Raw genomic sequence first — 26,092 nt, 5'->3', positions numbered from 1 at the left:
AATCCATATCTTGTTAAGCTTTTGACAGTTGCGAAAGATGATCAAAGCGGCCGCCTTTTTTTTGGCACGGATCTCTTTATTATTTGTGTATGACAATTGACAGCACTACTTATACGTACATATGTATGTATGTATTATAATGCAGGGTATGGTTAAAATTGGGGACACCTGTTTTTTAATCGAATCAATGGTAACAAATTGGTGAACTAGGGGATGAAAGATACCAAGCAACGGCCCTGACCGACTTTAATATGGCAAAGCCCAGGATTTATTCTGGTCCCCCTTTCTCCCATGTGACACTGACCTCTCCGTGGTGTCATCTGGGAATCTGCCCTTAGCACCCGTTAAGGGTAGTGAGCTAACATGAGCCGCAAGTTCACTCATATAAACATTAAAAACTTGAATTGGACTATTAGTCCGTTCCTCTAAAAAACATGGTACTATGAAAAAAAACAAATAAAAAGAAAAAACCCTCTAAAAACCCCCCCGCAAATCTGCTCCAGCTCGGACTTTTTATAGATAAGGTGCAGTTTACGCACTGACAGGTGTACTTGCAAAGTGCAAGGCCGATATACATGAAATACGCTGGATTGGGAAAGGTGTCACAACAACACCTAAAGGTGACGCACTTTTTAAAACTGGCATGGCATAAAGCATTTGTGCGTGACACACGTTACGCACGGTATTATAGCGGCTATGACAAAAACCATAAGTTTGGTGGATTTGATTTTGGCGAATTTGTAGTTGGTCGGAGGTTAAAACATCTGGTCTCAAGCTTCACCCCAGTGAATGAAAGACTTGCTACAATACGGATAAAAGCAAAATTCTTCATCAGTAGCTATAATTGAGCGCATGCTCCAACTGAAGACAAGGACGAACAGAACCAAGATATATTTTAGGATCGCTTTGAAGAAACATGTGAGCGTTGTTCTGTCCATGACAATAAAATTATTCTAGGCGATTTTAATGCCAAAATTAGACTTAAAAATATCTTAGGTACAACAGTCGGGAAATTCGGTTTCCACAGTGAAACATCTGACAATGGAATGGGGCTGATAGACTTCGCATCGACAAAAAAAAAACATTTTAAGCATCTCGACATTCATAAGGGCATCGTCGCAATACGAGACACCTCCAAAGTCCCCCCAACAACAACGAACACAGCATCTAACACATGTTGTTGCAAAAATGCATCTTTCCTGTAATTCAATTGCAACGGTCTCTGCAACAATGTCTTCGAAGTTGTAGACTTTATGACTCGGAAAAACATCATGGCCGTCACGATCCAAGAAACAAAGCTCAGTATTACCTGTAGTTTGCAATGTAGGGATGGTAACAAGGTTTTGTAAAAATTAAAGAAGCTGTCTGTCCAGTACAGAGCAATCATACTTCTGCTTGACTGCTACACATTCTTTGTATGGGGGCAGCAGTAAAGTGTGGGACTGCCGAGGTAAAGTTTCTTACAGCCGATGAATAGTTGTGCCCTGGCCCGATATTAATTCGTTTTTGGAAGCCAAAACGTCTGGTGCTAGAGAACTGCAATGCTCATTACGAGCTTTGATATGCCGTTCTAGACAATGACCAGAGACGTGCTGCGATGGCCGAACAAATGGAAAGGTCCGCATTTTGCACGGTGAACGTAGACGTTCCTACGAGAATAAAAGGAGATTGCAGCAGGTCGCCAGAAATCACCATTGTGACATGACAAATGATGTGTCTTGGCTAGAGTTTGGGAATTCCCGACTTTTTTCCATTCCCGGGAAATCGGGAAAGAAAATTTCCGAACTATGGTAAATCGAATTCGTGGGGCATAGACGTGACAGAGAGTAAGCAAACATGAAATACCTACTCCCTTTATGTGTAGTTGTGTCATTAGTTATCTCTTTGGAACAATATAAAGGGTAAAATAGCAATAGGGTCAAAAAGCAGTAGCAAACATCTTAAACGACGTTGTGCCAAAATCTGGAAAGAACCAATAAATCATATATGACATATCTTATGTATGCGGTCAAAATCCAATTATTCCTGACTAATTAGCGGAGGTTATATAAAATATCTTTTTCAACTACCATCCTAGCAAAGCTTCCTTGATATCGAAGAGTGCTGTCCGATTATATTTTGAAAGTCAACGATATCGTATGTTCTTCTTATGGTTCGAAATGCGTGTTGATCATATAACAAATCCGTTTATAACGAATTTTTACACGGCTGACCTTTTGAGTACACGGCTTCACAATGGCAACACGTTGGCACCAATGATATAGAGTCGTACTTACATATTTGAACATACATACCACTGTTATTACTGGTTTCCAATCCTAATATGCTCTATTTGTCAATTACATATTATAAAGTGTTTTATATTGCAAACAATAATTTTGGAGAAAACAACAATTCGAATGGATCACAGCTTTTATATCTTAGCAAATTAATATCCTTCAAGAATGCCACCAATAAAAATTTAGACTAGAAGAGCCGCGATAAACTATAAATCAAGAATTATGTGAGGTTATACAGACTTCGAATTCCAGAAAAAACACCAATCATCGAGAGGACCAATACATACATATTTTATACGAATTATGGCGATTTTTCCAATGGACCCGCAATTACGAATAATCGGGGCACGAATTATCGCCATTCTACTATATTTTCAATATTTAATAACTATAAGACAAATAATATATGACTTATACATGAAAATAGAAATACCCGTATTCCCGGGAATTTCAAAAAATTTTCCGTTTCCCGTTCAAAAAATTTCGGGAATTCCCGGGCCGGGAATTCCCGACCAGAAACTCTAGTCTTGGCAAACGACTTCATATCCTCTGAACGACGTACTTTTCTGAACCATGTAAAAACTGATTGGCAATGGTTCAGAGAGTGTCCATTCCGTCAAATCCTCGGCTAGCTGAGAGAATTTTCCTGGACAGCTCACAGCTGCAGCCGATCGCTACATACCTGCTGGGTGTGATGAGCTTCGTCGTAGGAACCCTGAATTCCTAAAAATTAGGAAACTTATCTTGGAAGTCAACATACTAGAAGGCGAGCATAAACAGAAACTATGCAATCTTGTATCCGGTATAGAAGGAAGATAGAACGGCTGTTACTTTCAACGGCGTGAAAATTCCTCCCAGACGAGGAGGCATCATCACATTTTACGATGTCTGATGTTGCAGATGTCATCCGAAACGCAAAATCACGCAAAGCGTTGAGCCCACACTAAGGCGTCTCGCGTGACGGAACAGTCATGGTGGCTCTTGGCCTCTCGAAGGCCTTCAGCATCGCCAATCATGCCAAGCAGTTCGAAGATATGGAGAAGACTTCCCACCGGGGAGGGTTTGAAGTGTTGGACATCTACCGCTCCTGGAATCCAGAAATTTGAAGTCGAAGACCGGTAGAGTGAAACAGGGAGTACTTTCCCCGAGATGATATCTCCGGAATAGTTTAACCTCTACCTAACTGAAATTCCACACTCTCCAGACGGCAGAGAGATAGCAATTTATGCGAATGATTGTACGATCTTGGCGTCGGGTGACGACATACATACATATATGATAGGTTAAACATCTACATATCTGACTTAGTAAGGTACTTCCATCTGGGGAATATGAATATCATAAAAAAAAAACACCTGTATCTCAAAAAGTCAAAAAATGGAACACTTAAGCATGACACCGACGATATACCAAACATTTTTAGTAACCAAACTTCTTCATAATTTATCTTGCACAATAGCCATTTTATTATGTGCCGGCAGGGTTTTGGATCTTTTGGGCCATTGTCTCAGGAAGTATTGACTTACTCCAGAAAAAAATGTACCGTTGTAAATGAGGCCGGTACTTTAAAATGTTCGTTTTATTGAAGGTAGTCCTTGTGATTCTGATTACACCTATGTAATTTTTCTGACGAGCAAGTCCGATGACAATCGAAAGTAATGACTGCCAAAATGTGGCTGGTTTTTATTCGAAAGAAATGGTTTTGAATCGTCTTAGGGGATGGAAGATACCAAGCAACGGTCCTGACCGGTTGTAACATGGCAAAGCCCAGGATTTATCTTGGTCCCTCTTTCATCCCACGTGGACACTGACCTCCCCGTGGTGTCACCTGGGGAACTGCCTTTAACACCCGTTAAAGGTAGTGAACTAACATGTGCCGCGCGTTCACCCATAAGAACGTTAAAAACTTGAGTTTGGGCGTCGGGCTAGTAACATCAGACAATGGAATGAGGCTGATAGACTTCGCAGCGGCAAAAAACATGGTAGTTAGCAGTACCAGATTTAAGCATCTCGATATTCATAAGGGCACTTGGCTGTCTCCAGACCAAAGAACAACAACAACAACATTGTTCCACAACATCCCATACGGGACAAGGGAGACTTCTCTCATATCAATGAGTGCACCCCGATTCATATTTAGCTCAATGATATGGGACCTACTGTTTATCGCCGAGTCCGAACGGCGTGTCCTAAGACACCACTTATAGAGAAGTTTTTCAAGGCTGAAATACTCAGGAAATGTCGCCAACATTACTGAGGGGTATTTTGCCACCGTTGAAACATGTTTGGTGTTGCCTGGTCGGGGAATCGAACCACCGACTTTCTGCGTGCAAGGCGGGCGTGCATACCATTGCACCACGGTGGCACCCAGACCAAAGAACAATAAATCAAATTGATCACGTTGTGATAGATGGAAGACATTCATCGAGCGTGTTGGATGTACGATCGGTCCGAGGAGCAAACATGGATTCGGACCATTACCTCGTTGCAGCAAAGGTACGTCTTAACGTTGCAAATAAAGCACGGACAGACACAACACGAAAGTTGGACATCGCTAAGCTGCAAACACAACAGATAGCCACAGCATATTCCACTCAACTGACCCAATTGCTTAATGAAAGCGCTTCTCGTCCCGATAACATATCAGCACAATGGCAAAATATTGCCCACTCCATGCAAACTGCCGCAAAATCAGTACTTGGATACCAGAGACCTCCACCAAAGAATCCATGGTATGACCAGGAGTGCCGTGATGCTACCGAAGAAAAAAATGCGGCATATATGGCTACTTTACAATCAGTAGCAAAGCGTAGCGCACGAGAGAGGTATCGGGAAAAAAGGAGAGAGGAGAAACGTCTTTTTCGCAGGAAAAAGAGAGAGATGGAAAAGAGGGAGTGTGAACAAATAGAGATGTACAGGAGACAGAACGAAGTCCGAAAATTCTACCAAAGAGTGAAGCATCAAACTGATGGCTATGGTACAGGCATATCCTCCTGTAGAGACCAACAAGGTAATTTGGTAACTGATACAGATAGTGTGCTCAGGATATGGAAAGAACATTTTTCCAAACTGTTGGTATCCGATAGCAGTGAAGACGGCGAAGATACCACAGATCCATTCACAGAAGATGGTATTGAATTTATACCGCCCAGCCAAGATGAGGTAAGGACAGCAATAAACCGGCTAAAGAATAATAAGGCGGCAGGAGCAGATGGCCTACCAGCCGAGCTGTTCAAAACCGGAGGCGACACGCTGATAAGGTGTATGCATCAGCTAGTTAGCACCATCTGGCAGGAAGAACGCGTACCCGACGATTGGAACGTAAGCATCCTATGTCGAGTCCACAAGAAGGGTGATAAGACTGTGTGCTCCAATTACAGGGGCATAAGTCTGCTCCCTATTGCATATAAGATAGTATCTGGCATATTGTGTGAGAGACTAAAGCCTATGGTCAATGAAATTATTGGACCCTATCAGTGCGGCTTTAGACCTGGCAAATCAACCATTGACCAGATATTTACCTTGAGACAAATCCTGGAAAAGACCCAAGAAATGCAGATCGACACCTTCCATCTTTTCGTCGATTATAAAGCAGCATTCGACAGCCCTATACGTTCAAAGGTGTTCCAAGCCATGTCTGATTTTGGTATTCCTGCAAAGCTCATTCGGCTTTGTAGAATGACATTAACTGAGACGAGATCCTCAGTTAAAATAGGAAAGAACCTCTCCGAAGAGTTTATTACCAAAAGAGGTTTCAGACAAGGAGACGGCCTGTCGTGTGATCTATTCAACATCCTGCTGGAAAAGGTCATACGAGACGCGAAGGTCAAAAGAAATGGAACTATATACACGAACAGCCATATGTTACTGGCTTATGCCGACGACATTGACATCATGGGTCGATCGGTAAAGGAAGTAACTGACACCTTTGCAAAAGTCGAAAGAGAATCTGCTAAAGTTGGTCTGGCAGTAAACGGCGAAAAAACCAAGTTGATGGTATCGACGCGTAATATTACCACAAACCCCGCACCATTTGTGAATGTTGGTACCTACAATTTTGAGGTAGTAAAGGACTTCGTCTACCTCGGCACCGCCATAAACACAACAAATAACATCAGTTGTGAAATACGAAGAAGAATAGTGTTGGCTAACAGATGCTACTTTGGGCTGAGTAAGCAGTTTAGGAATAAAGCCACCTCTCGTCAAACAAAAGTAACACTTTACAAAACACTGATACTACCCGTGCTAATGTATTGTTCCGAAGCATGGGTACTTGCTCAAGCAGATAAGGCAGTGCTTGGTGTGTTCGAGAGAAAAATTCTTCGAAAGATCTACGGGCCAATCTGTGTTGACGGCGAATATCGGCGTCGTATGAACAACGAGCTGTACCAACTATACAATGACATCAATGTAGTTGAACAAATCGAGATACAACGATTGCGATGGCCTAGCCATGTTATAAGAATGAGTGATGATGAACCCGCTAAAAAGGCGTATAAATACGGGCCGCATGGAGGTTCTCGCAGATCTGGAAGGCCAAAGCTTCGTTGGAGCGAACAAGTGAAACGAGATATCAGTAAGCTACATATCCCAGATTGGGAAAATACAGCAGCAAACAGAGAGGATTGGAGATTTATTCTTAGTTCGGCTTATGGAACAAATGTTGTGTAAAAGGCCAGCTAAGTAAGTAAGTAAGTAACAATTTTGTGCAAGTTCCATACAATGCACTGTGGTTCCAAAGTCAGGGTTTTGAGGCAAAAAATTACAGGGGCATGCTAGACCTTCAAAATTTCGTGCAGATGTTTATAATCAACCTAGAATCTCTCATATGTACGTTCGCCCGATTTCAGATAATTGATAGGTTTTGGCGCCAAAATACCTACATTCTTTAATTACGACTGAATCATGGCACAATTAGCCAGGTAGTGGTATCGTAAAATTTTGAATATGAAATGAAATGTAATTTTCTTTATGTTGTTGGGGAAATTACAACAAAAATAATTAGTTTATAAAGGGATTTAACATTTCATATTCGAACAGCTGGTGTGATACCACTACCACTACCTTGGTTATTGTGCCATGGACTGAATGCCAGAAATAAACGGAATGAAAATTATAACATCTTTGACAGCTTGGCATGTCGCCGTGGGCTCTTGCCAGATTGTCATTTTTGGTTTTGGAGGTTTGAAAGTGTTAAGAATATAATTTCGTTATTATTTGATTTCAATCAAGGACTTGAAAAAACGACTTTTCGCCTGAAAAGACTGTCATTGGCCCCATTGTGAACTCTCAATCAATATGATTTGGAGCGAGTGTTTTGAGTATCTGATCTTCATTTGTTGCTGGAAAAAATAAGTGAACAATATTAAAACATATTTTTTATAAAAAAATAATTTTATTTACAAATATATATTTACACATTCTTAACCCAAAGAAGTTCCTCCCTCTTTGACTAATTGTTTTATTTGGTTTAACTTTCTACCTCCTATCGATGGCTGGCTGACAATTAATAAATAATGCACTTCTTTTCGGGATTCATATAACTGCCCACACGACATTGGAATTCCTCGGAAAATTCCGCTAGATTTTTCAATGGGCCAATAACACGAAATTTCTCCGGAACATGGTCATCGGTGGATGAGACATAATTTCGCAAAGCCGGATGAGTGGCACTGCACCATAGTTGGCCATAACCGATGAAAAATAGCTGTTTACTGGTATAATTTAGGCGGGGCATTAATTCTCCCTCCATGTTTGTGTAGCTGCGTACAGCATCCTCGTACCAACGTTTATAGGCATCATAAGCCAAGCGAATGCCACCATTGTCGGCAATATTTTCCGATTGTGAATCTAATTCGGGCAGGAATTCACCTCCATATTTAAATTTTGTATATTGTTGATTGAAACATTCCGTTTGATTGGAAAAGTAGTCGTTGGATGCTTTATCCCACCATTCATGTTTGTTGCCATCCTTGTCATGGGCCCGTCCTTCTTCATCGAAACCATGTATCAATTCATGAGACATGAGGAAACCCAATGTACCGAATTTCAAGGCATTCGGATAGAAGTCAGACCAAAGGAAGTAGGGTTGCAGAACTGAGACAGGAACCTTGATGAGATTTTCCGTGGTAATGTAGACGGGGGTGAAAGACAACGATTCTGGATCATCATATGGCTTTGGCGGCTCATGCAGCTTAGCTCTCGTCTGCTTGGCCCTCAGTGCCAATATGGATTTTTTATTGGCAATATAATCGCTTTGGCTTATTTCCAATGGACCAAACTCCTCGGTAAAGTTGGAATTTTCATAAGTATTGATTTCCATGCGTATGGTTTGCAACTTTTCCAAAGCATATTTACGTGTGTCCGGATGCATCCACTTTAACTTGTTCGACTGCAAGACACTTTTAAAGGTGGCCTTTATTGTCTGCCACATGTTGTGGACATCTTGTTGGGTGTGATTACTGGCATCCTGGCGATAGACCATGTTATCCATGACTTTGGCAAAATGGTTTTTGGTGCGGCGCATACACATTGACTCCAGATCCGAGGCGTGTTTGGGTTCTGGTAAGAGGAACTCCTGTATCAAGTAATAGAAAATGTAATTGGCCACAATGCGTTTGCGTGTCTCCAAAATGGTGGTAATAATGTTCTCGGCATCATCTTCAATCAAATCGTAGACTTGTTCATTGGGCACATAGCCCAAGGAGATGTTGAGCAGGCGTTTTATATCCAAGTGGGGCATATATTTTTCCTGCATTTCATCAATGGTGGTGAGATTGAGGTGGATGGAAGAATTGTCTTCTTCCTCCTCATCCTCCTCTTCTACTACCTCTGTTACCTCTTCCTCCTCCTGCTGCTGCTCCTCCACGCCCTGACCCTCCTTTACATCCTCCTCATTTTCATCGTCTCCACTTAAATATTCGCCCACAAATAATCGCTTCTCAAAATCAAATATTTCCCTTGCCGTCTTTTTGGCCAACTTATCATCTAAGCCCAAGGCCAATTTCATATTTTTCACCATAACACTCAAATGGGCTTCACGAAATGACTTATGCACCGCATCCACATATATGGAAACGGATTCCAGGGGTATATCTTGCATCACCACACTTAAACGATTCACCGTGTTATTGGCCACATCCACCTGGATAAGGTGACCCAAAATAATTCTCATATCATATTTATACGATATCTGGGCCACTGTCGTCAGCCAATCGAAATCTTCTTCACGCCAGCGATTACCTGCCAAAGCAGGCATTTGACCAAATTCTCCAATGATCATTTTCATATTGTCATGGTACCAGTTTCGTGGGTAATTTGTTTTCATGCACGACTCAAAGAACCTCTTCACCTTCATATCAGTTTCTGTATCAAATTCACGGCTTGTTGGTGCTCTCAATAACTGCGACAATTTACGATTTAAAGACGATGATATCGTTTGAAAGGTATTCGATTGATACGGTGACTTGTTTGGAGGATTTATGCGATAGTAATTGCCACAGGTAAAGCTATAAAAGTTGCCACAAGGATCCTGTGTCTGATCCATATAATTGCGTATCTCTGCTGATTTGGCATAACGGGCAAGATCTCTATTGATAACTGCTGGTTGCTGTTGTTGTTGTTGTGGCTTTCCATTGGTATTTGTTACAGGTTTTGCTGGTATAGCCTGACCGAGGCCAATAAAACAAAATATGACAGCAAAGCTGCCTATCAGCGGTTTGGTTATTTTCATTTCTATTTTGCGGGAATTTTCATTGAACAAACACAACCGAGCACTAAAGATTTAATGAATAAACTGAAATCAATGTCAAGCTTTGCTTAGGCATCATCATCATGATCATTACCATCACATCAATATTTAATTAAAAACGTCTCCAGACTTTGACACAGCGAGAGCTAAACACACAGCGAGAGCTAGAATATCTACTCTCAAAGCCAACCTTCAAAAAAGGTTATCAATGCAATGCTTTGTAAATGTACTTTCCGCACTGGTCAGCAGCAACAGCTCACACATTTTTGTTCATGGGAACAACACCATTTCCATTGGCAATGCTTTAGAAGTATGGAGACAAAAGCTTGAGGGTGTTGTAAAATTATTTATACGCAAAGGAAGGGTGCCCTAAACATTGGGCCTTAGTATTCAACTGACATACCCAACCACCAGAGTCTACACCCACAAAAAATATAGTCCTATCGATATTGCAAGAATACAATTTGGCCATTATAGAGAGAAGTGGGGGATGACAATTATGGCGTTCTAACATAGACCACAGCGACAACTAAAAAAGAATAATGGAGATATATGAAGTGAGTGCTGGAGATATATGAACATATCCGAAATTTTGTGTGGGAGGTACCCGAAGTAGTGAACAATGAAGAAATATTTCCTTTATAATTTTTTTCATTTGACACTTATCTCCTTCATGAATGTTTTCATTTAAAATTTTCATAGAACAAGAATTGAGACCCTGATCTATATTTGGTAGATATATTAGCATGTGTAAAGTATGGTCCAAATCGGTCACTCCCTACAAGACTTATCGTGCGCACAATTTTTCCGAACATTTTTGAACTTTTGTGGCAGAGGTACCAGAAGGAGTGGACCGATAAGGCCTATCTTCGAACTTAAACTAAGTTTGGACAAAATATTACGAAGGTCAAATTTTGGACCGCATCGGTTGATCAGTTCGAGAGTTATCTTGCGCTCCAACCACCACACACGGTGTTGTAGGGGTTTTTTGCACCTTTCAGGGCGATGCCCCTAATGAAACTTGTACCGTTGTATGGGGGGCAGCAAATACAAGTTGTTACAACAAAAATCAAAGCCGTTCGAAAGCAGGTCCTAAACTGAACTTTTCCGAAATTTTGTGTGGGAGGTACATGAACGAGTGGACCGCTTGATTCCATTTTGGAACCTCATCTAAGTCTAGAAGAAATTCCGGAAGGAGTGGACCGATATAACCCATCTTCGAACATAAACTAAGTTTGGACAAAATATTACGAAAACCAAATTTTGGACCGCATCGGCTGATCAGTTCGAGAGTTATCGTGCGCTCCAGACAGACATACAGACGGACATGGCCAAATCAACTCCAAATTGTCTGAAACGGATTTCGTCCAAACATACTTGGGGTCTAAAACCATTATTTCGATGAGGCACATTTTGCCCATATGAAAGTGTATGTATATGGTAATATTCAAAAATGTTTTACAATCGTTGAAGTTGAGGTTCACCATTTAATAAGTCGCGAACTGTTAATATATTTTATAAAATATGAATATATTTATATTAACTGAAGTGTTTTAGCCACGATCTCATAATATGGACCATAACAAATAATTTTCGTGGAAGCTGCGTTGGTGGTAATATAAAAAAATGGGTAAAAATGTGTTGAAGTTAGCAAGCTTTTTTGTGTTTTTTCTTGATTTCTGGTCAAACCAGGGAAAATTCAGACCTGAGCTCAAAGAAAGAATTGAAGAATACCCCTTGGGCAACATGATTCTAATGTGTGACTTCTCGATATATACAGTGCATCCCCCTAAAATCGATGCTGACATTTTGAAGTTTTGAAATCGGGGTTTTTTGAATTTTTCTTATAATTGGAGGGCGCAACCAGATAATGACCTAATCTGTTTATTGGATTGTAGAACTCGTGATTCCACGTCGTTTGATGTATATCTCATGAGTGTGCTCCCCACAGCTCCCTAGTAATAGGAGTCCAAATTCGAATTTTTGGTGCGTAATTTTTCTTTAAAAACCTATTTTTTGGCTTAAAAATGTACAACTGTGACTCAGGTACCCTTGAACACCGCGTGATTTTAGTTTTTTTCCGCGTCGGATTCAATGAGCCCTACCGCGATCGAATCCATCCACTAAAACCGCTGATATAGATACCCTGAAAATAGGAAAATAAGCAAAATTTTATTTTGACTAATCCGCATACTTAACCGCGATTGCCCTTAAATTTTTTTACATAAATGGAATCCTTTATACACGATTATAATATTTGTCAGAAAGGTGTGTCATGAATTTCAGAGATTCGGGAGTAGTATTCGTATTTAACCAAAAATAGAATCAGGTAGCACATCCGCGGTTCTTGACGAATCTGTATAAAATTTGTCTTATTGACGTATTTTTAACAGGGGGTCACTGAAATCGGATGCGCCTTATAATCATATGAACATCGCGTTATTTTTACCCACTTGAAGCATTTTGGTGTAGTAAGATGCAACTGATGGCACACTTTGGCGGTTAAATGAAACATGGAAAAATGCAAACATCTTGACAGAGATGCACTCGCTCTATGCGAAAAGCACATGCGCCTCAACTGATTTTAACTATTTCGCGCGTTATACGGTTTTTAACTATTATGTTTTTTCTTTGATTGTAATCTCAATATCACTATTTATTTCCTAATTCTATTGCTTATCACACTAAGCAAATATACTTTCACGATGATAAACTATTTTCCTTGAAGAGGTTTTAGCAAAATAATTCAGGTTTTGTTAGGAAATTTAGCGAAATAGTAGTATAACTCCAAAAAATTTTCTCAAATTTTTGTATTAAACCAAAAAATATATTCTTGAAATAATGTTCCAACAATAAACTTTTGTCTTTTGTTGTAGCTGCGATATGCAATTTAAAATCCTAATCAATAAAATTTTGGTATCACATTTTTCTGCACATTGTCTAGATTCTGTACGTATTTTTAATTTATTTTTTAGAGATTTTTATGGACTCTGAGTAAGAATAAATAAAATTTACTCCAATATTCCTTCATTATTTTTTGATTTTCCGCGAAAATGAAAATAAATTTAGCTAATATTTAGGCGTCTACGAATAGATATTAAATGTTGTTACCGATTTATATATACATTTTGGTATTACAACACAAAGGGCATTTTTAAATATTTTTTCTTTATAAGGGAATAAAACCCCCCATAACTTTTGGGCGCAGCATCCAATTTTGTGAACGCGAACATATTTGAAACCACGATTTTTTTCTGAACCCATGTAACAAAAATCGTGAATGTGCTTGTCAAAATTTTTTTAAATTTTTTCTCGATGGAATTGTAAAGGTAATTTGAATTTTACCATATACCCTCGTTAGCATAAATGCTGAGGGTATAAAAAGTTTGGACTGTGGCCAGGATTCAGTGTCGCGACCGCCCGGCCCATAGTTCGGGTTTCGGAAACTTTAGGGTGGCTAACGTTAAGTTAGAACTCTGCTTTAGTAGCACCAATAAAATACCGATAGGTTCAAGTGCTTGGAATAGATGATTTTCCCTCTGGGTTACCATTTGCAAAATTACCCATAGTAAATTCTGGCTGTTTCTCCTCGGCAGGAAGAGATGGCAAACGACGTAAAAACAATTCTTTTCGTCCGGTCGCTGTTGGGACGCTCAATAAATTGTTGATTAAAATAACTTCTTCGAATCAATCACAACGATGGCGTTAACCCAGATACACTGGTCGTTTAAACGCCACAAAAAATGGTTGAAAAAATGACGTAAAACTCTGTTTTTTTTTCGAATATTTTTGTGGGATTTTTGCATTTTGTCATAGTATTGCCTGTTCATCATAAATGTTAGAATCATATAAAGTCAGGGATTTGTTAGGAATATAGTAAGAGTATTTTCTCAATCAAAAACCAAGCGATTGGCATATAAGGATAGGCCTATATTACCCTCCAAAGTTTTTGGCACTGTTAAAAGAAGTTTTCTGGCCAAAAAATTCTCGGCGTTAAGTGGGTTAAACATGACAGAAGTCCGATCATGCATTTATCCAGAGTTTTATAACGTCTTAACCGTTGCCAACAATTTATTACAAATGGTTCCAATAATGAAGCTCTTCAAATGCTCTAGCCAATGTTTCCCTTTGTGTTTAACGACTAATCTATTGACTTCTAATGTCAGGTCTTTGATTCTGCGGCCGCTTGGTTTCGTACGAGAAGCTCGTCACTCTCGTTCGTTAATCTCGTCGCCTCTGCTGGTATAATCGAGCAGCAGGAATATTGCGAGCGCCTGCAGCAGTGATGATGTCTCAGAAATTTCTCTCTGCTAACCGAACACCAGAGGGATTGGGCAGTTCTCTCTCTGAATCCTTACTTATTGCCATTTACATAGATAAGGAAAGTACAGCGTTTAAGGGTTATAAATTCGGGTGGTTTATTGATGTAGCTGATGATCCGACCCAAAGGAAATTAAAGGTTGTCACGTCATTTGTCTGACAAGATGACACGATGGATATGTCATGCGAACTATGGCAGTTTCCTCTATTTCTGGTGGGAGCTTCCTCGTTCAAGGGTCAAAATGTGCCCATTAAGGGCATAAAAATCTCCTAGGCCCAGTAGGTTATATAACAGTGGTCTGATGTTAGGCAGATAAGTCAGGACACAGCTGGATATACACATTCGGAAAATAATGTTTTTTAGGGCATTTGGGACAGTAATCATGGACTTGCCTACAAAAAGCATTATATTGTTGTAAACAGGGTCAACAGCAATCCTCGAACACTTCCTATGCGGCACTTAAGCGAACATTTATAAAATTTTTGAGAAATTTACAGGAAGGAGTTGTTCTTCGATCGTGCTCAGTAGCCGATTTTGTTAGTCACCGTAGGATTTTTAGAACTTTTTGACCATTATCTCAGGAAGTATAGACTTGTAGCCGGAAAAATGTACCGTAGTGAAAGGATCTTTAACTAAACTTTCCCGAAAAAAATATTTGTGGGATTTTTTTTTATCGTGCTCAACATTTTAGGGAAAAATGCTGAACTTTTCTGGGGGAGGTACAGGTAGGAGTGGACCGAACTTGATTCAAGTTTGGTCATAATATTACAAGCCCCTAATTTTGGACCTAATCGGTTGAACCGTTAGAGATTTATCGTGCACTCCAGCAATACCGACTGACAGATAAACGGACGGACAGGGATAAATCGACTCCATATTGTCTGAATCGGATTTCGTCCAAACATACTTGAGTCTAGCCTGAAAGTTGCAAAAACCCCACAGTTTTTAGTGGTTGGAGCGCAAGATAACTCTCGAACGGATCTGCCGATTCGGTCCAAAATTTGGCCTTCGTAATATTTTGTCTGAACTTAGTTTAACTTCGAAGATAAGCCATATCGGTCCACTCCTTCAGGAATCTCCCCCATAAAAGTTTAACAATGCTCGAAAAAATTGTGCGCGCGATAACTCTTGAAGGGAATTGCCGATTTGGTCCATATTTTACACATCCTAATATATCTACCTGACTTCGACTGTACTACGTTAAAAGTTTTTTCAGGAGCAAGTCCATACTTCTTGAAAAAAAACAGCCGGAAAGATGCAAAAAACCCCTATGGTACCATGTGTAGTGGTCAGAGAGCACGATAACTCTCGAACTGATCTACCAATTTGGTCCAAAATTTCGCCTTCGTCATATTTTGTCTAAACCTAATTTCAGTTCGAAGGGGACAATACAGGGCCACAACTTTCGGTTCTTCCTCCCAATATTTAAATAATGTCAATAAAATGGTATGAACGGGGCATCCAATTTGGTCCAAACTTTGGATCTCCTAATATTTTGTCAAAATTTAGTTTAACTTCTAAAATGGTCCATATCGGTCCTCTCCTTGGGAAACGTCTCACACAAAAGTTCAACATTTGTGTCTAAGTGCAGTTTAGGGTATGTTCGAATATCCTTTGGAAATTTATACCGATGCTGTTTGTTGTGGTCCTGTTTACAGCTATATTATGTTTTCCGTGGACAAGTCCATGCTTCCTGGCATATTGGTCCAAAAGTTATACGATGACCCACTGAAATGACTAGTGGGCGCGATATCTATCGAAAAGATATGACTCCCAAAATAAGATCCACTTCCATAATGGACTATGTCGATCAATTCCTTCAACTACCACCTCCGCAAGACTTTTGAACTTCAATTCTAATCCACATTTTTGTCTGCAACTTCAAATGTCCAAAAAGGGCCACAGAATTCTGAAAAGACCCTAAATACATTCGGCATATCCGGAGATGAATTCACATACACGAAGGAAAAAAACGCCTCTCTAACATATGTCCAAAAAATAAAAATATTTGTTTGCAATCAAATTATATGCTTGGGTGCAAACAAATATTTGTTTGGGTGTAAAGAAATACAAACCCGAAAGACCCACAAAAAAGCATATGCACCAGTGGGCGCTTTCTGAGAACAAGATGGCGTAAATTTCAATGTGAAGCACATTGAAATGTATGCTCACTTGCTCTCAGTAAGCGCTCACTGGCTATCTCAAACATATACACACATTTATGAAAGGTGGTGGTTTACTGAAGGGCATACAAAAGCAAAAGCAACAACAGACACATAGGTACATAAAAAATTCCAAAGAAATGCATAACAGACTTTAATAAAAGAGAAACTGAATGAAAACATGTATAAAATGTCGAACTTTCAAAAGGAAAAAAAATTATATAGAAAGATCGTTGAACGCTTCTCCATAGATGTGAAATAAAACACATTTTCATCAAAGTTGAAATCATCAGCGGGAAATCGGCATCAAATGATTATATAATGTAATAAATAGGTGCATCCATATTTCAAATAAACATATGTATATATGTGTGTGAAAAATGTATTGATGTAATTACCAATATAAAATGCGATTTCTTCCTTGTCCAATAAAATATTTCCATTCACCTTTTTGATTCAATTATAAAATGTATTGGACATTTATATAATAATTGTTCCACAAACATCCCATACGGGACAAGGGAGACTTCTCTCATATCAATGAGTGCACCCCGATTCATATTAGCGCAATGATATGGGACCTACTGTTTATCGCCGAGTCCGAACGGCGTGTCTTAAGACACCACTTTGTAGAGAAGTTTTACATGGCTGAAATACTCAGAAAATGTCGCCAACATTACTGAGGGGTATTTTGCCACCGTTGAACATTTTGATGGCCGGGGGATCGAACCACGACCTTCAGCGTGCAAGGCGGGTGTGCATATCATTGCACCACGGTGGCACCCCATTGGACATTTAATTTACTAAAAAGCACCATTTCTTTAAGAAAAGACAAAACACTGATTTATACACTCACTTTAGCGTCTTTACTCAACGACTGCACTAAGAAAACTGAAGAAAAAAGAACAACATGATAAATACCATTTTGTTATTTTCCTCTTCGCTTGCTACGTTGGTTAACAACAACAAAGCACGAAACACACGTGTTTTACCGCGTACACACCACCAAAGCTTCTGCGTCTTCTATTACACCATACACACAGCTCCTTATTATAAAACAACATTCCGCAGCCGCGAGAGCCCTGTTGTTACACTCTTTGACAAAAATCCTCTTTTCATCCATCTAAAAAAATGTTCTAAAATAAAAAATATGTTGGTACCCAAGCCAATAGAATTGAGATATGTTACAAAATGTTGCAAACATATATTTATTTGGACACAAACAAATTATGTTTGGAACCAAAACTATATTTGTTTGCAATCAGTCCCAAACAAATATTTGTTTGGATCCAAACATATTTTTCTGCGTGTAGGTTTTAAATTAAAATCGGGAATTTTTTAATTAATTAATTGAATTAATCGAGCTAACATGGCCTAAGGAATTTGTATTTAAAAATGAATTCTAGCGAAGTACCACACACCCAACTACTATGCTACGATCGTTTCGCTGGTGGTTTAAGCCGGCTCATTAGGCATATTTTGAATGTAAATGGCTAGAAGACAAAGGCTGATTTTGATAACATCTATTTATACAACCATGTTTCATTCATTTTTCATTTTCAAAACAAATTTCTTAGGCCATGTTAGCTCGATTAATTCAATTAATTAATTAAAAACTTTTATAAATAATAAACTTCGTCCTAAAAAGACAACAATAAATAAAAAATAGGGAATGTTGGTTCAAAAGTTGTAACGAAATATAAATTGACAGTTTCGGCAATAAAGGTAGGTAATGATCAAATATTGCTGTAGTTATTGTTGTAGCTATCCAAAAAGTTGGGTATCTTTGTGAAATAAATGTCTTTCTGAGACTATTTCCATGCTTAAATGCTCCCAGGCATCAGAATTGTCTTATCCACAATTGAACCCACTTAGCGCAGAGATTTTTTTGCGAGAAAACTTAAAATTTTTTATGAAAATTATATTTTTGAGACTTTTAAGCATTTTTTATAAAATAAGTTTTTTTTTCTCTAAAGCGTATAGTTTTCCTGCAATCGGGTAATATAGGTGTATCCTTATAAGCCAATCACTTGGTTTTTGATTGAGAAAATACCCTTATTATATTCCTAAAAAATGCCTTTTATAATTCTAACATTTATGATTAAATTTTTATCGCATATTTAAATTTTTCATCAAAAGTAGAAAATTACAAAAAAGTAGATTTTTTGAGTAGCTTGGGTTTTAGCCCAATTGCGTGGAAATGCCTAGGTCAAATGAAGCGTTATAAGCGTGAAATGCAAAAAACTTTACAAAAATATTCAAAAAACCAGAGTTTTACGTCAATTTTTGCAACCATTTTTTGTGGCGCTTAAACGACCAGTGGCTTTATCTGGGTTAAAATACGATGGTACTACTATACTTCATAGCAACATGGTAGTAAGCTGATCGAAGTGTTATGTATTCACTTGCAGAACACTGCTACTATGGTAAGGCTAAATTTTGTGGAACACTTTTGGTGCGTATTTCGGGTTCAAACTTAAAATTTGTTCCTTCAAATACCAGAGAAAATTTTTCTTATTCTCATAAAAAAGTCGAAATCCGCAAAATATTCCGAGATAATGGGAGAAAACCATCGAAAATATTTTTAAGTTTTGCCTTTTTAGGGCGAATGCCATTATTTTTGAGGTTTTTAATTAATTTATTAATCGAGCTATATGACCTAGGCAGATTACATTAAAAATGATATCTAGCCAAGTCCTACACACACATCAACCGCTATGCGACGATCGTTTCGTTAACTGGTTAGGTTAACATCCTCAGGCATATTAGATGTTGTTGTTGCTAGATAATTTTTGCCATTTGGAGCTCCTATTTATACATCCAAGATTGCAAATTGAAGCTTTTTTATTTCCAAAGACGACTCATTGGTCCCCCTTCTATACTAGAAATAAATTTTTTCAATATTACATCATATAACAGTTGATAGCTTTTTTTCCACAATACTGTAGTATGTATTTCACATCGAAAGATTTTTAAGTGGATTGTGGTTCAGAAAGCTAAGACGTCAGCAAAATTGTCTGTTAGTTGGCGACGAAAATATTGTTTTTTTTATAAATCTCTTGAATATCCTTATATCCTTGAAATACCGATCCGTAAATGGATCCATAATCCAACAGATGTGTGTTTTTCCGTAACTGATAAAAATCAAAAATATAAATAAGACATTTTTAATTGTTGGGGTCTAAAGTCAGTAGAACAATTTTGGCAGTGAAATTTTATTTCCATTACAAAAGTGCAAGCGTACATTTGAATTGATAAAATTTAGTACTAATTTTAAGTATTCTAGTAAAGGATTTAGAATATTTTTTACATTTTAGTAGAAGACTAATCCGGTAAAAACCAAACACATCATTTTTTCCAACTTGTCAAAATAATTATGCCAGGCACTGTAGTCGGCCACGCCCAACTTTCATCCTTTCCTTACTGGTTTTATTTTGTAAACTGTGTTCAACTTTCAATAAATGTCCCACTTTTAATTGTGACTTTTGATCTAAAACCTCAATTAAAGTGTTTGTTTTACAAGTTTTGTCCAACGTTTGTGGGAAATATTAAGATTTCTATTCAACTCCTTTGATTTTAACAAGAAACATTTTTTTGATAATTTTTCTCCATAGGATTCTCCTTAGTATTTAGGCTAACGATTCGTTTTGAACAACTTGTATTTGCTGACCTTATTACAACGGTACAACTTTTTTCAGGGACAAGTCCGAGGGCCGCAGAGTTCCGAAAACATCCTAACTACATAATTTTTGTGGAAAATTACTTTGATTGTGTTTACTTTGTTTTTTTTTTAATTATTTTGTCTTCAAGGGAAAAAAGAGAAAATACAAAAATTCCGCGCGGACTTTTTATTCGCAAGTATTATTTAATTAATAAATCAAAACAGTAACATTTTACACCTTGAAATGGTGTAGAATTACTCTCTTTCCTCTATGCATTTTGCACAATTGTTCAATTCATTGAAAGAACACACACTCGATATGAGACAATAGTAATTAAAAAAGTCAAGTATTCAAATTCTTTTTTTCAGAATTCATTTACTTATTTAAATAATTACTGGGAAATATTTGTTGTAGTTTATGTTGTGATATTAATGAATGACGATGAATCAGTCAAACAAAAATTGGGATTTTTTTCTTCCGATATCCATATTTAGTATGCAATGCAAACGCAGTGTTTAAAATTTTAGCACTACATAGGGAGGAGCTGTGACATCACTCAGTAAATGTTTTTATCGTGGGACTAATACCCCGGTTACACTTAACCGGATTAACCCAGTGGGTTTGGATTTAAAATGTCAATTCCATAGCGCAAACGTCAAATAAATCCTCTCCAAGTGGGTTAACCCGGCAAAAAATTCTAGTGTAACCGTACTATGAAGCTAATTATTTAAACGCAGTATTTTAATTTAAATAATTTGATTTGATCACTAACTCTCTGCGTATAATATATCATTTTATGAAAAATGGGGGTACCGGTATGAGTGGTCCGATATAGTCCATTTCCGAAGTTGATTGAGACAAATATTACGATGTGCCAAGATTGGTCCAATCTCATTCTCTTGCAGCCCCCATATTCAGTAACTCTTTAACAACTTTACTCACTGTTTACTTTACAACAATTTTATTTGTTTGTTTTTTAGTTGTTACAAAAACCAAAGGAATTTTAACTACTTTTCAATCGATAAAAGTTACAGGCCTCCACGGCAGACTGAATGAAAATTGATTGACAAATTCGCTGAACAAGTAAACTTCAAGCTGGGGTATCACTGTTGAAGGGGAGTCAACGAGGTTGAAAGCGTTACAAAGGTTCTTGTGGACAGCTATGAGACCGCCTGATCGCTTACTCACCCGGGCAGAAGATGTCAACCGGTCTGGTGGTCAAAAGATCTAGCAAATCTTAGGAAGATCAGTAGAAAGGCTTTACAATAAAGCAAACAAAACCAAGTTGTTCACTGATTGGGATAAGTACAAGGTGTCTTTCAAGAAATACAACAGTGAAATAATGAAGGCTAAGCGCAGATTTAGGACCTGCTTTAGCGAGTCGATACAGGGAGTTAAAGACGTAGCCAGATTTCGTAGAGTATTATCTAAGGGTCCCAAATCCAATGGCAGTATCAAACGGAAAGATGACACGTGGACTAACTCCGGTCTAGAAACTATAGATCTCCTATCCAATACCCACTTCCCCAACTGCATGGATGCACCAGAGGGCTCTAGCGCTCCAACCGCAACAAGCAAGCCAATGGGGAGATGAGAGCCATCGAGGAGATTAAAAGTCGATCAAAGATAGTCTGGGCGATAAATATGTACATTCAAGCCCCTTAAATCACCTGGTCCAGATGGTATTTTTCCTGAAATGCTACAACTGGAGGCATTGATCCAACATCTGGATAACATTTTCAGAGTATATCTGCGCATATTTCTCACTCCAGCTCTATGGCGAGAGGTTACTGTGACATACATCCCCAAAAGCTTGGAAGTCAAGCCACACACTTCCTAAAGACTACAGGGCGATCAGCCATCTTTCTTTCAACTAAAAACCTTAGAAAGACTGCTGGACCTGTCCTGTCCAACATGCCTATAGCAAAGGCAAATTGGTGGAGACAGCACTGAACGATGCCGTAGGTCTTATTGAGAGGAATATGGAGGGCTCAAGCTATACGTTAGCAGCCTTTCTTGACATAGATGGAGCCTTTAATAACGTTAAGCTTGAATCAATACATAATTCACTCTCCAACTTAGGTGTTTCTTCTACATACACTGATTAACTGGATTGACGGAATACTCAGCAGCAGGATAATCAAATTAAAAATCGGTGAGAATTCTATTAATACCACTGCTGTGGCTTCTGGTATTAAACGAAATACTTAAGGAATTTGACAAGCAACGAATAACTACGATAGCTTATGCTTACGTCGTGGTCATAACGATCAACGGAATGTCCCCACAGACTCTATCGGAACTCACTCAAGTAGCTCTAGTCAAACTATCGAGATGGGCACACTACAATGGCCTTGGAGTGAACCCATCTAAGACAGAGCTGGTTCTGTTTACGAACAAGAGAACCCTATCAATGCTTGATGGAGTCACTCAAGAGCTCTCTTTAGAAGCCAAGTACCTCGGCATTGTCCTGGACCAGCAATTAACGTGAAAAAGGAATGTCGAGGAACGTGCTATGAAAGGTCTAATAGCACTTTATTCTTGCAAGAACTCCATTGGTAAGAGGTGGGGACTGAAACCACAGGTCATCCATTGAATCTTCACAACCATAGTATGCCCAACTCTTACCTATGGTTCTCTGGTATGGTGGAAAGCTTTAAGTAAGAAATCGTTTCTTCATAAAATAAACAACGTCAAGAGAGCAGCATCACTACTAATCACGGGTGCCATGAGAAGCACTCCGCAATCTGACCTCAATGTACTACTTGATCTTCACCCATTGAATCCAATGGTGCAGGAGCTGGCAGCCAAGAGTGCTCTCCGACTAAAGGAGACAAACTCATGGCGCAACTCCGATTATGGACGATCAGGACTACCACTGGGATCGGAGGTAATCAGTGATTATATATCACCACATTTACACTTTGAGACACCAGACAGAGATGTCTGGACCCACAACTCCCCACCTCTTGATAGCTAAGCGATCTTCAAATCACTCAATCCCACTCTATCGGGTCTCCTGCGGTGTTAGATTGTAGGAAAACCTTGGAGCCGCTAAAATCAATCGTTACCTTGTGCTGGGTTCCGGGTCATTGCAACATCTAAAGAAATGAAAAAGCGGATGACCTAGCGCATTGCGGATCAGAGACAACCGACATTGAAGTCGACAACTTGTGCCATTTCATGCAGCAACTGGAACAAAAATATCGGGCCAATGCTAGCTAGATTTGGCACCAGTTCTAAGGTTTCCAAAGCAATCTGGCCCATGCTCTCCAAGCGAAGAACTACATCCCTACTCTCCATGAACAAATCCGTTCTGAAACTAACGGTTAGAAACATCACGGGTCATTGCAGAATAAGATCTATGTCCTGCATATGGGAAAGAGACAATGATGTTGATGTAGGCTGTGCGAAGATGAAGAGGAAACAGAAATAGTCGAACACTTATTATGTCGCTATCCAATGCTCATGACGCGGGTGAACCCGCGATCCAATCTCTGACAACCTTCTGCACACCGAGCCAACAAGTCTGCTTCATCTTGCCAAAGGCCTAAAATGGCTTCAACGAGAACAATATAGTGTACCATAAAAAAACTAAAACCTAAATCTTTAATATCTCCCTCAAACCCCCATACACACCTTTTTCCTTCTATCCACATTACCTATTTTCTCTATAACCTTATCTTCTTTTCAGTACTTCAACAGGATGAACACAATGGACCACAAGGTCTCCGAGTGAAGTGGCTGTTAACCATTACAGGCGCGCATCCTTTAACATAACCTTGGTCTAATCTCACTCACTCCTCCCGATCGTTATCAGTAATTTTATTCGGCCACCATAAGATTTTGTATAATTATGCCAGGAAGCATGGACTTGTCCACGAAAACATTATTTTGTGATAAACATGACCATAAGACGTGCCTTTGATAAAAATTTCAAAACGATCTTCAAATAGGCCTTTAACTGCTACAGAACATTTATTCCGTAAGACGAACTAAGAATTGATCTCCATTCCTCATATTACTCTTGTTGACTCCATCTAAGCCTTGGTCTTCCAGTTCTGCGTGAACCACCATGCGTTTTTAGTGGGGTCATCATCGCTCATTCTCAAGACATGGGTTAGCCATCGTTGAATAGACAATACGGCTCGTGGTTCATATGACGTCGATATTTACCGTCAACAACGCGGATTGAGCCATATTATTAGATACACGCATGTCGACTATCGATTTGTCGACCTTTTGGTTTGAAAAGTCTAAAAATCGAAGTCGATCTTTGATTTTTGTTTCAAACTTCAAAATTGTAGGTAGCAACATTCACAGATGGTGCGAGATCTGCGGACGTATTACGCGTCGATACCATCAACTTGGTTTTATCGCCGTTTACTGTCAGACCGACTTTACAGATTCCCTTTCGACTTTTACAAAAGTGTCAGTTACTTCCTTTACCGATCGACCCATGATGTCAATGTCGTCGGCATAAGCAATTAACGTATGACTGTTTGTGTATATTGTACCACTTCTTTTGACCTTCGCGTCTCGTATGACCTTTTCCAGCAGGACATTGAAGAGATACACGACAGGCCGTCTCCTTGTCTGTAACCAGACATATGCCCCTGTAATTGAAGCACACAGTCTTATCTCCCTTCTTGTCGACAGGACATAGGATGTTCACGTTCCAATCATAGGGTACGCGTTCTTCCTGCCAGATGGTGCCAACTAGTTGATGGATACACCTTATTAGCGTGTCGCCTCCGGTTTTCAACAGCTCGGCTGGTAGGCCATCTGCTCCTACTGCCTTATTATTATTCAACGGGTTTATTGCAGTCTTTACCTGATCTTGGCCAGGTGGTATACACTTAATACCATCTACTGGGATTGGATCTGTGGTATCTTCGTTGTCTTCGTTAATATTGGATACCAACAGTTTGGAAAAATGCTCTTCCCATATCCTTAGCACACTATCTGTATCAGTCACCAGATTACCTTGCTGGTCTCTACAGGAGGATGTGCCAGTTCCAAAGCCATCAGTTTGATGTTTCACTTTTTGGTAGAATTTTCGGACTTCATTCTGTCTCCTGTACATCTCGATTTGTTCACACTCCCGCTTTTCCATCTCTCCCTTTTTCCTGCGGAAAAGACGTTTCTCCTCTCTCCTTTTCTCACGATACCTCTCTCGTGCGCTACGCGTTGCTACTGATTGTAAAGTAGCCCTATATGCCGCATTTTTCTCTTCGGTTACAGCACGACACTCCTGGTCATACCATGGATTCCTTGGTGGAGGTCTCTGGTATCCATGTACTGATTTTGCGTCTTTTTGCATGGAGTGGGCAATGTTTTGCCATTGTCCTGATATGTTATCGGGACGAGGAGTGTTTTTATTAAGCAGTTGGCCCAGTTGAGTGGAATATGCTGTGGCTATCTGTTGTGATTGCAGCTTACCGATGTCCAACTTCCGTGTTGGGTTTGTTCGCACTTTGTTTGCTACGTTTAATCTGGTACGTACCTTTGCTGAAACAAGGCAGTGGTCCGAGTCTATGTTTGCGCCTCGGAACGATCGTACATGTCATGTCATACATGATGCATGTCTTCCATTTATCACAACGTGATCAATATGATTTCTTGTTCTTTGATCTGGCGACAGTCAGGTGCGCTTATGAATATCGACATGCTTAAATCTGGTACTGATAACTACCATGTTTCTTGCAGCTGCAAAGTCTATCAGCCTCATACCATTGTCCGACGTTTCACTGTGGAGACTGAATTTCCCGACTGTTGGGCCAAAGATATTCTCCTTTCCAATTTTGGCATTAAAAACGCCTAGTATAATTTTAATTTCATGGGCAGGGCAACTGTCATATGTTTCTTCTAACCCCTCGTAAAATATATCTTTGGTCTGTTCGTCCTTGTCTTCAGTG

General features: G+C 39.2%; 1 protein-coding gene across 1 annotated transcript; it reads right to left on the bottom strand.

Annotated features, from left to right (window-relative positions):
* Positions 1-7,654: 7,654 nt before the first annotated feature.
* Positions 7,655-10,203, bottom strand: LOC141389362 (endothelin-converting enzyme 1-like). Its single transcript, XM_073960780.1, has one exon. It carries the CDS (start codon positions 10,009-10,011, stop codon positions 7,786-7,788), a length of 2,226 nt encoding a protein of 741 aa, XP_073816881.1. The 5' UTR covers positions 10,012-10,203; the 3' UTR covers positions 7,655-7,785.
* Positions 10,204-26,092: the final 15,889 nt, after the last annotated feature.

The sequence above is a fragment of the Musca autumnalis genome, unplaced genomic scaffold (assembly GCF_047663935.1).
Source record: "Musca autumnalis isolate F117 unplaced genomic scaffold, ASM4766393v1 scaffold_1, whole genome shotgun sequence".
Classification (NCBI taxonomy): Eukaryota; Metazoa; Arthropoda; class Insecta; order Diptera; family Muscidae; genus Musca; species Musca autumnalis.
Note: the sequence above shows the minus strand (reverse complement) of the source record. Positions and strands in the feature narration are given on the sequence as shown.

Coding starts and splice junctions, on each gene's coding strand:
- LOC141389362 (XM_073960780.1), bottom strand. CDS start 10,011: ATGAAAATAACCAAACCGCTGATAGGCAGCTTTGCTGTCATATTTTGT.